Source organism: Crinia signifera, chromosome 7 (assembly GCF_055691185.1).
Source record: "Crinia signifera chromosome 7, ASM5569118v1, whole genome shotgun sequence".
Lineage (NCBI taxonomy): Eukaryota > Metazoa > Chordata > Amphibia > Anura > Myobatrachidae > Crinia > Crinia signifera.
The window spans coordinates 12,333,502-12,348,537 of record NC_139223.1 but is presented as its reverse complement, the minus strand read 5'-3'; the positions used below and the strand labels follow the sequence as shown (position 1 = coordinate 12,348,537).

Genomic DNA, 15,036 nt, shown 5'->3' with positions numbered 1-15,036 from the left:
ACTGTACTTCGACCCAATATTATACACCACAAGTTGCGTGTGTGATTGTTCTGCGTCCAAGCAGCGTTATACAAGCTGCGCATTGAAAATAAAAATTAAATTGAAAAAATCCTAATCAATTGTTCTTGTTTTTAATTATTTATTCTTTGTGTGTAGTGCACCAATAGTATATACTATCAGAAGGTGGGTGTGTGATTGTTCTGCGTCCAAGCAGTGTTATACAAGATGCGTATTAAAAACAAATTTAAAAAAATCCTAATCAATTTTTCTTGTCTTTCTTCATTATTTGTGTGTAAAGCACCCATAGTATATACTGTCAGAAGGTGGGTGTGTGATTGTTCTGCGTCCAAGCTGCACATCGTAAACACAATCAAGCCAGATAGGGGTCTTTTTGGGGCCTAGTTTTTCAAATTGCCATCCTGCCGGTTGCTGCAGTGCCACTCCTAGGTGAGCCACGTTGTTTGTGCAGCACACTTGTGTGGCTTAAAATAGTCATCCAGCTACCTTGGTGCAACCTTTTGCCCTAAAAAAACAATATTGTGAGGTGTAAAGTGGTCAAAATTGTGTGGAAAGGGCTGGAAATTAATGTTATTAAGGTTAATATTACTCTAGGGGCAAAAAAATGCAAAAATTACGTGATTTGGGCATTTTATGACCATTTTTCAAAAAAATCCAAAGCTTTTCACCGCCGTTCGACAAAGCCAAATCTCAGCAACTAATCCAAATCCAAATTTCGGCCCCGGCACTCATCCCTAGTTGCCATAGGTTTATATAGGTGGTGCTCTTTCTGTACATCCACAAATACTCCATGGAAACTGTCCTAGTACTGCATCTGCATACGCCCTACAGTCTTCCAATAACTCTGACTCTATGGTGCAGAGATCATGTGCTTGAGGCATCTTACACCTGAAGATACCAGATTGGGACACGTTGGTAACCAGGACTGGTGCAAGGTTTTTCAGCACCTTAGGCAAAACCTTATAAAATTGCTCCCACGACCACCCTCACATCAATAACTACTTTCTATAACGCTTAGGTGAACGTGTGGAGGTGGCTTCTTAGAAGTTCCACATCTGCCATTTGCATTGAATTCAACAAGGATGTCTCTCTTAGATTCATCCTTCATTTTGTTTAAGTCAAGCTCAGGGCCTAATGGCAATGCCAGCCCTGTTGGTAACTCATCACTATCAATGAGAACCACATTCAGCATATTCCATACATTTCCAGAACTTTGTATCTGTCTAAGAGGTAACCAGGAAATAGGGGCTGTAATCTTGCATAGCATTTATTTATACAGTGATCTTATACCAATAACCGTAAAGACATTGCCAGAGCTCAGATAAGGGAGCAATAAGCCCAACATAGGGTAAGAGGCCATTCAGTGTGAAAAGAAAGGGGTAAAGGGGTGGAGAACAGAAAGGTGGTGCTGCTTTGTCTTTCATCTATATGTAGGCTCTACATCACCAGATGATCTTCCTTCTTTACTGCCATCTTCATCTCGGTCTCCTTGAACGAGTAGTATTGCCCTCTCCAGGTTGACCACGTCATACCGGTGGCAAACTGCGAGGTGTTGCCCTTCAGGTATAAGCCGTTGAGGTTGCTTTCGTGGCAATTTTTATACCAAAAGCCTCCCTTAAATAATGATGCACAGTTTTGTGGATACACATCTCTGTCATTGTCGTAGGTGGAGAAATTCATCCCGTTGTGATATGCCAGAGAGTCTCCTGGAGAGGGAAAACATAAATATGATTGCTTACTATTTAGATGGATGAGATGAATGTGTGTCTGTGGCTCACAAAACACAGAAAAAAGCAGCGCTCAATTTTAAAAATGAGTGAATCAATTTATAAAATTTAAATTATTTATTCTCAACCATATAGATAATGCATATGTGGTCATGCATATACACATGTGTAATTCACAGAAATGAGCACATAAAAAGGAAAAAAGAAATGCACAATAAAAAGACAAAATTTACATTTGAGAAAAAAAGAAAAATTGTTGTTTTAAAACAATTGGATGACCAGATCTCACGTGTGTATGGAGGTCCCCTGAATGGGGTTAGGGGAGCAATGTCCTTGCACTGTCCACACACTCTATTATTCCCGCAAGATGGATGGGGACTGACCCTCCCCACCTAAGCAGCTGCTCTAATTGATTAGGCCACTCATTTATAAGCGCTCCTGGGGTCAACACTATCTGTGCAGATCCCCCCTTTGTACAACTGTCTGTGGCTCAGCCTACTCTCAGGTACGGCATTTCTCCAGTGACTTAGGTGATTCATTTGTTTATATGCATTTATTTATAAAAACAAATTCATCACCTAAGTTGTTACAGATGTGATTGTCCACTTTAGGCCACCCCATTGACCCTCCTCTGCTCCTCTGGATCCCATGGGACCCTATTTGTGCAACTATTGAATATCAAAGAGACTCCTGAATTAGGGGGATATCGACAACGGTCCAGAGCGTGAAATTGTCTGGCAGGAACAACTAACCCAAATGTGTTCTCAAAATCCCACAGCAGCCCACCTATAGTCCAGAGACATACTGTAGAAATGAAGAACATGGATTTTGGTGTTTTTGTCACTTATGAATGAGTAAGATATATGAACCTCCTGGGTACATCCACCATCCATCAGGCCAATATCGCATATATACTAGTACTGTATATGCAATTAGTTCTGCAATGGGCAGCTCTCCCGATAAGTTCTCTTGTACCATTTGCAATGCGCACTGGTACAAGAGTGAGCAGGCGGCCGCTGGGCATGCTGGGAGGGATCTGATCGGCAGCAGGTCACCCAGCTGAGTCTATCAGTCAGGCAACGAGCCCAAGCTCATGTACTCACTGAGTGGCCATTAACTGTCTAGGCGAGGAGGGGTCCAGTGTGAGGGTTTTATAATAGTCCTAGTGTTAAATGTGATTGATATTACTGTTACCTGTATTTATTATACCTATTGTGGTTTACATGTGTGAGTAGTGTGTATGTAAGAAACGTCTTTGTACATTGCTATAGTGTACTTCTGTGTGATCCGTAGGTACTCATAAAGGTACTGGGGTAACATGCAAGAGCAGCCTTTCTCATGGCAGTGATGGACTGTACCAAAGATGAACACACACATAAACCTGATATCCTCACAGGATGTTCCACCACAGCACACTGCTCCTGCCCTATCCCTGTGTTCTGATGGTCCTTGTTCACCGGAAGAGGAGACTTCTCTATACCATTGGCCCCATCATGACCAGGGCTACTTCTAGGTCATGGGTGGAACCACAGAATTGTGTTGGCATAGTTTTATATTGGTGGTGCGCTTTCTGTACATGCGCAGATACTCCATGGAAACTGTCCTAGTACAACGTCGGCATACGCCCTACAGTCTTCCAATAACTCTGACTATGGTGCAGAGATCATGTGCTTGAGGCATTTTACACCTGAAGATACCAGATTGGAACACGTTGGTAACCAGGGTCAATGCAAGCTTTTTCTGCACCTTAGGCAAAACCTTCTCAAATTGCTCCCCCCACCACCCTGACATCGATAACGATTTTCTATAACGCTTAAGTGAACGTGTGGAGGTGGCTTCTTAGAAGTTCTACATCTGCCATTTGCATTGAATTCAACTCTCTTAGAGTCGTCCTTCATTTTGTTTTAGTCAAGCTCAGGGCCTAATGGTAATGCCAGCCCATCACTATCAATGAGAACCACATTCAGCATATTCCGTACATTTCCAGAACTTTGTATCTGTGTAAGAGGTAACAAGGAAACACCTTGATAAAGTCCCCAGGCGGGGAGGAAACGCGTTGGTGGTGTAGCCCGCACCGAATACCCGTTTTGTGCAGCTAAACAGAAGGAGGCATCCAGATACTTGGGGAACAGGACAGCGCCACAGAGGAGGAAAGGAAAACCGGTATCCTGACTGTGCGTCTACAGTTCCCTTGGATCTTGTAATTACCCCCATTATATGCTGACAACGGAGGATACACTTTTATGTCCATTTGTTTTAATTTTTCAACTGTTTTAAACGTGATGTCTCTTGTGTAATAAATTTGTTACATGTGGTACTACACCATGAGAGATTCTGTTTGTATTCCCTACATGTGGAGTATGTGCTGAAAGAATTTCAGCAGAAGAATAACGCTACTGAGCGCCGGATAAGTCTGTGACTCAATTTGTATTTGTTTGGTGATTTTGGTAGAGGTTTGTAAGGAGAGCCTTTTTTCTGAGGTTACGGACTATTCTGGTTGCTATTTGCACACATTGTCTATCCTGTACAATACACACAGTCAACAAGGAAACAGTTGCTATATTCTTCCATAGCATTTATTTATACAGTGCTCTTATACCAATAACTGTAAAGACATTGCTGGAGCTCAGATAAGGGAGCAATAAGCCCAATATAGGGTAGGAGGCCATTCAGTGTGCAAAAAAAGGGCTAAAGGGGGGTGGGGAGGTGGAGAACAGGAAGGTGGTGCTGCTTTGTCTTAATATATATGTAGGCTCTACATCACCAGGTGATCTTCCTTCTTTACTGCCATCTTCATGTCGGTCTCCTTGAGCGAGTAGTGTTGCCCTCTCCAGGTTGACCACGTCATACCGGTGGCAAACTGTGAGGTGTTGTCCTTCAGGTATAAGCCATTGAGGTTGGTTTCATGGCATTTATTGTACCAAAAGGCTCCCTTTATACAACGATGCACAGTTCCCTGGATACGCGTCTCTGTCATTGTCGTAAGTGGAAAAATTCAAATTACTTTTCAAATGGATGTGTCACGGGCTGGTCTGGTTGTGTTCCCGGTAATGACCTGGGTGAGCCAGTGGAGGGCGCACGAACTGGAAGCTTGGTGGTCTCAGGTATTTAGAACTCATGCACTGGGATGCAATGGTGGTCTCAGGGAGGCACAGAGAATTGTCGAAACCCTAAGACAGAGGCGTTGAGTCTACGACAGTGGTTTTCACCAGTGACCCCCACAAGGGGATATGGACTTCGCTGCAACTGCAACCTCTGCCCGGGTTCCTCTGTGACAGGCAGGAGTGATACTCAGGATATTGCAGAGCGATGGTTACCACGGAATACTTTAACCATCGATGGTGGATCGATGGCACTGAATGCTATATAGAAACACAGGGGAATGACTGAAGCAAGGAGTCGACGATGGAGCCGGACTGAATACCGATGATGCAGCCTGGGAGCCAGGCGATGGTATTTGATGGTGTAGCCTGGAAGCCAGTAAAGGAATTGGTATGGGAACCGACAGGTATCTGGAGACTATGCTGATAACCCGGCCTGTACTCAGAGAGCTGGATCACACTAGAGATGGAATAGTGGCAGCAGTGGAATCACCAGGTAAGCAGTAGGTAACAACAGGTGACAGCAGGTAGCTGGTAACCGGATCTCTGGAGCAAGCTGGGAGCCATGGAGAGCTGAAGATAACTTGTAGACGGCCTGAGAAGCGTAGGCAAATGTTAACGACCTGGGAGACGACACGGGCAGCTGACGGCCTGGGTGCCGACACGAGCAGTTGGAGATTGTCAACAGCCAGGACACTGATGGAGAAAGTCTCTAGTAAAGCACAATAGCTGGTGGTCGACCTGGGATGTCGACAGTCAGGATCTGGTGGTAACTGTCGCTGGAGACTGTAGTATAGGATAGTCGATCCAGGGGTAGACAGTACTGTCGACAGTCAGGAATAAAGTTGGTGATAGTCACTGACGCTGAGCAATAACAGGAGATTGGACTGGGAGCCAATATGGATGCCTGGCCTGCGAGCTAGCAGGGATAGCTAGCCAGGACCAGCGGTGACCTCTGCTGGGGATAGCTGGACACACTCAAACGCAGGGATGAAGTAAGCAGGAGCATCTGGTAGATGATGAGTTAACCAGATCAGCAGCAGGTGTAATCGCTGGGAGCACTGGATAGCCTGGAGCCTGGGAACTCTCTGTCTCTGGGGTAACCACACAGGGAGCAGAATGAACATTTGTTCAAGGCAAGGAGGACTCTGGGAAGCTGGCTTATATTCCTCCAGGTGATTGCTGATTGTCTGCAACTTGCAGCAGCAGCAGTGGCACACAGAACCAGGAAGCATGAATTGAGTTTTTACCTGGATCATGTGACTTGCTGCAGCATACACAGAAGAGGAAATACACCTGGAGCAGGGATGGCCATCGTTGCCATTGCCATAAATGGTTGCCTTCGATGGCAATTCTGCAACTGGCCTTCAATAGTGCAATGCAATGGATGACCATCGATATTTTTACATATCGATGGTCATCCATTGTGTTTGATTGGCCTGTGGGCCAATCAAAACATAGGGGGTGGGGCTTTGCGGGTGTCGGGGGCGGAGCTATGCTCTGTGTCCCGGCACTTTGAAAAAAAAAAAGCAAAACATTGTTTTGCTGTTCCATCGATGGAGGGAAACTATCTGGTTCTCCACCATCGATGGCAAAAGTAATCGACGTCGGCCATGAACCATTCAATTTTGAACCATCGATGGTCGATGGCCATCCCTAACCTGGAGCTTTCTAGATCATGTGGCAGAGAACAGGATTTGTGACACAGAGACATCATGCCGAGAACCGGGGTTCCTGACAGGATGAGATGAATGTCTGTTTGTGTCTCAACCTACTCTCAGGTACTGCATTTCTCCAGTGACTTAGGAGATGAATTTGCTTTTATAAATATATACATTTTCCATTCAAATACTGTACCTTAATAAAACAAGAAAAAGAAGGACCAATTGAATTGCCTATTTAGTTGTTAGAAATGTCATTGTCCTCTCTAGGACACCCCATTGACCTTCTTCTGCTCACCTGGATCCCTGTAAATCTCCATAGGCCAGATGACAACACTCTCCTATTGAATGTCAATGAAACTCCTGCATTTGAGGATATTGCCAAAGTTTCTGAGCTGGAATAGGTTGTCACAATGGAATTGACACCAACAACCAAACCAGAAGCAAGAAAAGCACCTTGACGTATTGTCTATACCCCAGACATACTGTACGAATGAAGAACATGGATATTAGAGGTTTTTGTCACTTACGAATAGGTTTCTTGCTGTCCCCCTCCTGAAATCCACCGATGTTCAGCTTATAGCCGTCCTCCTCACCAGAGATGGCCAGACGAGAGATGGAGAAGGTACTATAAGTGGCAAAACGTGCGTCATTGTCAAAATCCTTCAGGTTGATCTGAAGACGGTATGACCTCCTTTTATTGAGAAGGTGAATGTGCTTCAGACCTGGAGAGGATAGAAAACACTTTTATTTTCAGAGGAATGATGATGAATCAGGAAACGGGTATTCTCAGGCATTTGTCAAATGAAGGAATTACCCAGCCAGTACTCTCCATCTGCTTGGCCAAAGCCATCTTTATAATCTTTCCAACCACGGTAGAAACTCACACTTCCATCAAACCTCTTCTGGAACACCTGGACATGAGAAGATAAAGGGCTGAAGTGTACGAGTTCTGTCCCAGCACAAACAGATTGAATTGCCCACTGGTTCCAGCCCGGTACCAGACGCATTACTTCCAGCCCATTTGCCTCTTGTACCATCAATCCCAGCCTGGTCCATGACGATTCCAGCCCAGTTTCCTAACCCATTAGTGGTCCCAGCCCAGTTACCTAACACAACACCCATTCCAGCCCAGTTCCCTCCTCCATCACTGGTCCTGTCTGGTACCAGGTGCATCACCAGTTCCAAACTGGTTACCTAACCCATATCTGGTAGCAGCCTGGTCACTTTACCCATCACCAGTTCCAGCCCAGATACCTCCTCCCTCACTGGTTCCAGCATGGTATGAATGCATTACTGGCTCCAGTCCAGTTACCTCCAGCATCACTGGTCCCAGCCTGCTACCTGACATGTCACCAGTTCCAGGCTGGTTACCTCCTACCTCACTGGTCCCAGCCTGCGCATTACTGACACGTTACCGATTCCAGTCAACTTACCTAACCCATTGCTGGCCCAGCCCGGTTTCCTGACACATCCCCCATTCCAGCCCAGTTACCTCCTGCCTCACCAGTTCCAGCCTGGTACCAAAGACTGACCATTGTCCTCTCCTCCCTCCAAAATCAAATAATAATTTGTAATGACAGAAAAAAAAGAATCATCTGGCTACATCTACTACTACATCTAGCCATTGGCCTAGCAATGCCCTCATGCCAGCGACCATGCTGTGCCACCCCTACCCAGGAAGTGTGGGCCTGTACCCCAGGGTATAAGATGAGAACCCAGCATTGTTCCTCCCACTGTGGGGTCACTGCTGTTACTTACCGTCCATGGTCCTCCATCACTAGTCATGTCACAGTACACAGGTATGGCAGTGGAGTACCTTCCACCCGGGTATATCAAATACACCCCATTTTCTGTCAGACCTTGGGCAAACACATCAGAGCAGTCGTGTGGGTGACAGGTGCCTATGCACATATTAGCTGGAAAGAGAAGAAATAAGGAGTAAAATACACATAAATCTAAATGTTGGCACATTATCAGTTGGATGAGTCCATTTCCCAGGGCTTGTGTACTGCGTACCATGTTGCAATTCAGAAGTAATCGCTTAGGTCCGATTCACGCTCACTGTCACATTCGCTCACTGATGGGAGGGCAGGGGGAGGACACTGAGGTCCGGCCAGTGTTTCATGGATGTGCCAACTAAAAGGTGGGTGTCCCCATAAAAATGCTGGACGGGCCCATCCGAATGCAGGCGTTTCCATGCCTACTAGGGGATGGTGGCTGAAGTCATATGATGTCACATGATGTCAGTGCCTGCCACCATTTTGGGTATCTCTGTCCAGGATAAGTGTACATTCATCTACAGTGCCCATTCATAGTCAGTGTTACCGGGGCGCTCAGTCATAGTCAGTGTTACCAGGGTGCCCGATCATAGTCAGCGTTACCGGGATTCCCGGTCATAGTCAGCATGTCCATTCATGGTCAGCGTTACTGGGCGCCCAGTCATAGTCAGCGTTACCGGAGTTCCCGGTCATCGCCAGCATTTCCAGGGTGCCCGGTCATAGTCAGAGTTACCGGGGCGCCCAGTCATAGCCAGCATTACTGGGTTGCCTAGTCATGGTCAGCGTTACCGGGGTTCCTGATCATAGTCAGCATTACTGGGGTGCCCGGTCATAGTCAGCGTGCCTAGTCATAGTCAGTGTTACCGGGGTTCCCGGTCATAGCCAGCATTTCCAGGGTGCCCGGTCATAGTCAGTGTTACCGGGGCGCCCAGTCATAGTCAGTGTTACTGGCATGCCCGGTCATAGTCAGCGTTACCGGGGTTCCCGGTCATAGTCAGTGTTACCGGGGTTCCCGGTCATAGCCAGCATTTCCAGGGTGCCCGGTCATAGTCAGTGTTACCGGGGCGCCCAGTCATAGTCAGTCTTACTGGCATGCCCGGTCATAGTCAGCGTTACCGGGGTTCCCGGTCATAGTCAGTGTTACCGGGGTTCCCGGTCATAGCCAGCATTTCCAGGGTGCCCAGTCATAGTCAGTGTTACCTGGGGCACCCAGTCATAGTCAGTGTTACTGGCATGCCCAGTCATAGTCAGCGTTACCGGGGTTCCCAGTCATAGCCAGCATTTCCAGGGTGCCCGGTCAAAAGTCAGTATTACTGGGGTGCCCAGTCATAGTCAGCGGGCCCAGTCATAGTCAGTGTTACAGGGGTGCCCAGTCATAGTCAGCATTACTGGGGTGCCCGGTCATAGTCAGCGTGCCTAGTCATAGTCAGCGTTATCGGGGTTCCCGGTCATAGTCAGCATTACTGGGGTGCTCGGTCATAGTCAGCGTTACCGGGGTTCCCGGTCATAGCCAGTATTTCCAGGGTGCCCGGTCATAGTCAGCCTTACCGGGGTTCCCAGTCATAGCCAGCATTTCCAGGGTGCCCGGTCAAAAGTCAGTGTTACTGGGGTGCCCAGTCATAGTCAGCGGGCCCAGTCATAGTCAGTGTTACCGGGGTGCCCAGTCATAGTCAGCGTTACCGGGGTGCCCAGTCCCATAGTGTTAGCAGGGTGCCCATTTACCAGGGAGCCTAGTCATAGTCAGTGTTACTTACTATGAGGCTGGTTCCTGGGCACCATGTCCGAAGTTTGGTAACCCCTCTCCAGAAACAGGAACAGGACCAGGAGGGTCGGGAACATCAACATCTTCTAATTGGGGAAGAAAAATGTTAGTTTTGTTATTTAATTTTGTGGGCAACACTTTACCACTTCTGCTAGGGGTTAAAGAGGAATGTGCCTCATTAGTAATTGAAAGGGTTCACCGGCTGCCCCCCCCCCCCCCCCACGCCCAAATGACTCCTGCCCCAGGGTCACTATTTTTAAGCGCTTACACACACAAGTTTATACCCTGGAAAGCCTCTAGGAAGATAAGTTCTCTGAAATGGGAGGGCCACAGTCTCCACCTATTCCAGGACTTTTCCTCAGAAGTTACCAAAGCACAGAAAGCTTTTTCCCCGGTTTGCAGCCAACTGATAAAAGAAAAAATTAAGTTTGCCCTAATTTATCCAGCGAAGTTAAAAGTATTTTACAAGGACACTCAGCGTGATTTCACCTCGCCCGCTGACGCATTGGAATTCCTTAAAGAAGGAAATAAAGCAAAGGAAGATGATATTTTAGATACACCTTAAACGCATTTAATGCAATATTGCTTTTCACTCCTTGTTGTGGTTCCAAATACTAATAAATGATGAACCCACATCTAGAGCCATGTAGAGATTCCTCACCCACCTCCTGATGTCAGAGGCTTTCAAAACCAAGTTAAAAGAGGATTGGGACAATTTTTGTACAAGTAACCAGTCACACGCAGACTCCAACCCTCCCTTATTCTGTCAAACTGCCAAGGCGGTCTTGAGAGGCAATATCATATCCTATACAGCATAATTAAATAAGAACTATTCCGCAAAATTCCTAACTCTTCAGCAGACATTAACGCAGGCTTATTCTCAATACCAAAAAGACCCATCCAATAGACAAAGATACACTGTATCTTAGCAAATATCTACAAAACAAAGGAAATAAGTAGCTATAGTATAAACTATCGACACCATTGTTTTGGAAACAAAATGGGTAAACTCCTTACAAACATTCTTAATGGTTCCAGACCCTCTGCAATTATTCAATCCCTTAAAACGTATGGACGGGACGCTTACAACATCTAACAAACAAATTGACCAGGAAATGATGAGCTTCTTCTCCAAATTGTATGAGGCTCCCGTGGCACCCCCTTCTCAAAAACTCTCTACTGAGGAAAACAACAGTACTCTATATGCCAAAATTGAATTCCCTGAACTCCCCCCTGACAGACTAACAGCTCTGACTACACCTATAACAAGGGAAGAAGTGATTAAAGTTATCAAATCATTGAAAAAAGGGAAAGCCCCAGGACCTGACTGATTCGGAAGCAGTTTTTATGAACTTATGTACCTCACATATTAGACCCCTTAGTTAAAGCCTTTGGTACTTGTTTCCTAGCACGGCCACAACGATTTAGATCGTTGTGGTCGTAAGATAAAAAATCGGATCGATCGCATCGCATGCGATTTGGTCGCATGCGATGCGACCGATCCGACCGACCGATTTTTCACCCGATTTTTTTTTTTTCACATGATTATTTTCAATTGCCCCCCAAATGTTACTAAGTGGGCTAGACCCCACGATAGACGTCAACCCGAAGCGTGGCGAGCGCAGCGAGCCCGCGAGGGGCGGCGGTGCGCGTCCTCCGACCTTTTCATTCCCCTACTATCCACTAGGGCGTGGAGTGAGAATAGAATAGTGTGGCGAGCGCAGCGAGCCACCTAGCCCGAAGCGTGGCGAGCGCAGCGAGCCCCGCGAGGGGACGCGTATAACTTCACAGGTATACGCGTCCCCTCGCGGGGCTCGCTGCGCTCGCCACGCTTCGGGCTCGGTGGCTCGCTGCGCTCGCCACACTATTCTATTCTCACTCCACGCCCTAGTGGATAGTAGGGGAATGAAAAGGTCGGAGGACGCGCACCGCCGCCCCTCGCGGGCTCGCTGCGCTCGCCACGCTTCGGGTTGACGTCTATCGTGGGGTCATGGCGGGCACATAAAAAATGTGAAATGGGTCATATTGGCCCATTTCACCTTTTTTATCATTTTTCCCTATGTGAGATGGACTTAATCAAGTCCATCTCATCTTGTGCCATTATAATGGCACAAGACCGACCGATTTCAATGTTAAAAGATTTTTTAACATTGAAGTCTATGGAAAAATCGGGTCAATCGGTCGGTCGCATCGCGGCCGATTTTAATTGGTCGCGACCGACCGATTGACCCGATTTCTGTCAATCAAAGGGAAAAAATTGTAAAAAATCGGCCACATCGTGAGGATCGTGTCCCTTAATTAAGAGCCACGATCACTCACGATTGTGGCCGTTCTAGGAAACAAGTACCAAGCCTTTAATCATATATTGAATAACAAGTCCCTCCCCCATCATTTAAATTCCGCCTAATATAAAAACTCTTCCTAAACCTGGGAGAGACCTTATCTCTCCTGGGCCGTATAGGCCGATTTCATTATTGAACTCGGACTATAAGATCCTGGCCAAAATTCTGACTGAAAGGCTGAAGACATATATGGCATCAATTATACACCCCGACCAAACAGGATTTATTTCAGGGAGATACTCTGTCGTAAATGTCAGGAAAGTAATTTCTGCTATATTATACACTCAAAATGAGTCCGGCCATCTTCCCCCCCCCCGGAATTATAATGTCCATTGACGCTGAAAAAGCCTTCAACCTTGTTCTATGGCCCCACCTCCACTTTACGATGGCACAATTTGGTTTCCCAGTCAAATTTATTGATTACATTAAACTTTTCTATACAAATCCTGTTTCACAAATTTTGTGTAATGGCTAAATTTCAGAACACTTTCAACTCTACAAGGGGACAAGACAGGGACTCCCCTCTCCTCTTCGCTATTGCGATTGAACCGTTGGCCCTTCTTCTGCGGCAGTCTTCAGAGTTCAAAGGCATATCGATTTTAAAGTATCACTCTTCGCTGACGATATGCTACCTTTTGTCACCAACCCCTTAGTATCCATTCCTACCATTGTTCATTTAATAAATGAGTTTGGGAAGATCTCAGGGTACAAAGCCAACTTAGATAAGACAGAACTACTCCTGGTAGGAAACCATGCTCCAGAAGCAATTTCATCCCCTGTCTTTTCAAAACTTAAAATTGCCCAATCTCAAATTAAATACCTAGGTATTAACATTACTGATAGGACAGAAAATTTATACAAAGCAATTTTTCTCCCCTCCATTTCCAAAATAATAGCACTGATGACCTCATGGATACAATTGCCTCTCTCGCTCCTTGGTAGGGCAGCAGCAATTAAATCTATTATTTTTCCTAATTTATTCTACATCATGCAATTGATCCCAATCACCTTCAAATACAAAGATCTTCAATTAATAATATATATACACCATGGGTAACATGATTAGATTTTTCTTTTTAATACTGATATATGATGATTAACTTAAAGAAAAAAAAATAGCTGGTAGTCGTTCAAAAGAACCGACTCTTTTCCAGGACCTGAACCGTTAAGAGCCGCCCATGGAAAAGAGCCGAGTTGCCCATCTCTACCCCACAGTCCAACCATTCACCACCCACCTGCAGCCTAACCCCACCCCTCCCACAGCCTAAACCTAACCATACACTGTCCCCTGCAGCCTAACTATACACCCCCTGCAGCCTATAACACTAAACACACACACATTCACACACACATACACACACACACACACACACACGCCCTACAGCCTATAACCCTAACCATACACACACACCCTGCAGCCTATAACCCTAACCATACACACACTCTCACACACACACACACACACACACCCTGCAGCCTATAACCGTAACCATATACACACACTGCAGCCCATCTTTGGAGCACACTGTTCATATTTTGAGTGGGGGGGGGGGGGGGGGGGGGGGCAAGCATACTTTTGCACCTGGGGCCCACAACTCGCTAGTTCCGCCTCTGGGGTACAGTAACACCTGCACCCCCTTCCTTAAGCTGACTATACTATCTTCTTTTGCCATTTGTTCCCAGAGAACCAGATGAATAGACTCCTTGGTGAGAGAAAATGGGAGAAGTACCCACCTAACTGCCATGTTACAGGCTATGTTTGAAAAATGACAGTTAGGAGCAGGTTGGTTGGTGCTTTTGCTCTCCCAATGTTGATGCGTATGCTCCAATATTACCAGAATTAGTACACACACAATAAACTCATTTCGGGCATTAGTTTTGTCATGACGCCGAAATACCTAGGACACTAATTATCCTTCTACTCTATACATGTATGTGTGTGTGTGTGTGTGTGTGTGTGTGTATATGGTACCTCAGGTTGGGTCGGGCTGCCGATCAGAGTTCTCCTCCAGGTATGCTGATAAGAAGATCTACCCGTGTACTTGTGTTATTTATACCACGGGCTGACGTTGTGCCAATGTGGGCTACCAATAATGGATTGCCCAATGGCAATGATGTCACCTCATTTGCATATCCCGCTTTGATACATCTGTGTCCTGTTTGATGAAGCATCATCTCAGCTGCCAGGACATCCATTGTCTGTTGTATCGGGTAACACAATAGCTGCAGCAGGTATCACCGTTACACAATAGGATTCTATTGCCTGTAATATCCGGCCATATATTACACTTCTCGGCCTTTATACATGTTGATCTGTTATTTTCACTTTTGGTTCAGTTTGGGGTGTATAAGGCTTCTATACATTTATTAGGTTTGAACCTTAACACACTTAGGCCCTTATTCAGATCTGATCGCAGTACAAATTTTTTGGGAAAATGGGCAAAACCATGTGCACTGCAGGTGGGGCAGATGTAACATGTGCAGAGAGAGTTAGATTTGGGGGAGTTATTTTGTCTCTCTGCAGGGTAAATACTGGCTGCATTATTTTTACACTGCAATTTAGATTTCACTTTCAGCACACCCCACCCAAATTTAACTCTCTCTGCACATGTTACATCTACCCCACTTGCAGTGCACATGGTTA

The 15,036-nt window shown here is 46.0% G+C and overlaps 1 protein-coding gene across 1 annotated transcript in view; it reads right to left on the bottom strand.

The window, feature by feature from the left end:
* Positions 1-1,272: 1,272 nt before the first annotated feature.
* The window catches only part of LOC146021362 (microfibril-associated glycoprotein 4-like), a 17,955-nt gene continuing 4,191 nt past the window's right edge, over positions 1,273-15,036 (bottom strand). Inside the window, exons 2-6 of the mRNA XM_083155148.1 lie at positions 10,043-10,136; positions 8,269-8,426; positions 7,325-7,421; positions 7,038-7,232; positions 1,273-1,724 (exon numbers count right to left, since the gene is read on the bottom strand). Of these exons, the coding sequence (XP_083011274.1) occupies positions 1,456-1,724; positions 7,038-7,232; positions 7,325-7,421; positions 8,269-8,426; positions 10,043-10,133 (810 nt within the window). The 5' untranslated portion in view covers positions 10,134-10,136 and the 3' untranslated portion in view covers positions 1,273-1,455. The remainder of the gene's footprint in view (positions 1,725-7,037; positions 7,233-7,324; positions 7,422-8,268; positions 8,427-10,042; positions 10,137-15,036) is intronic.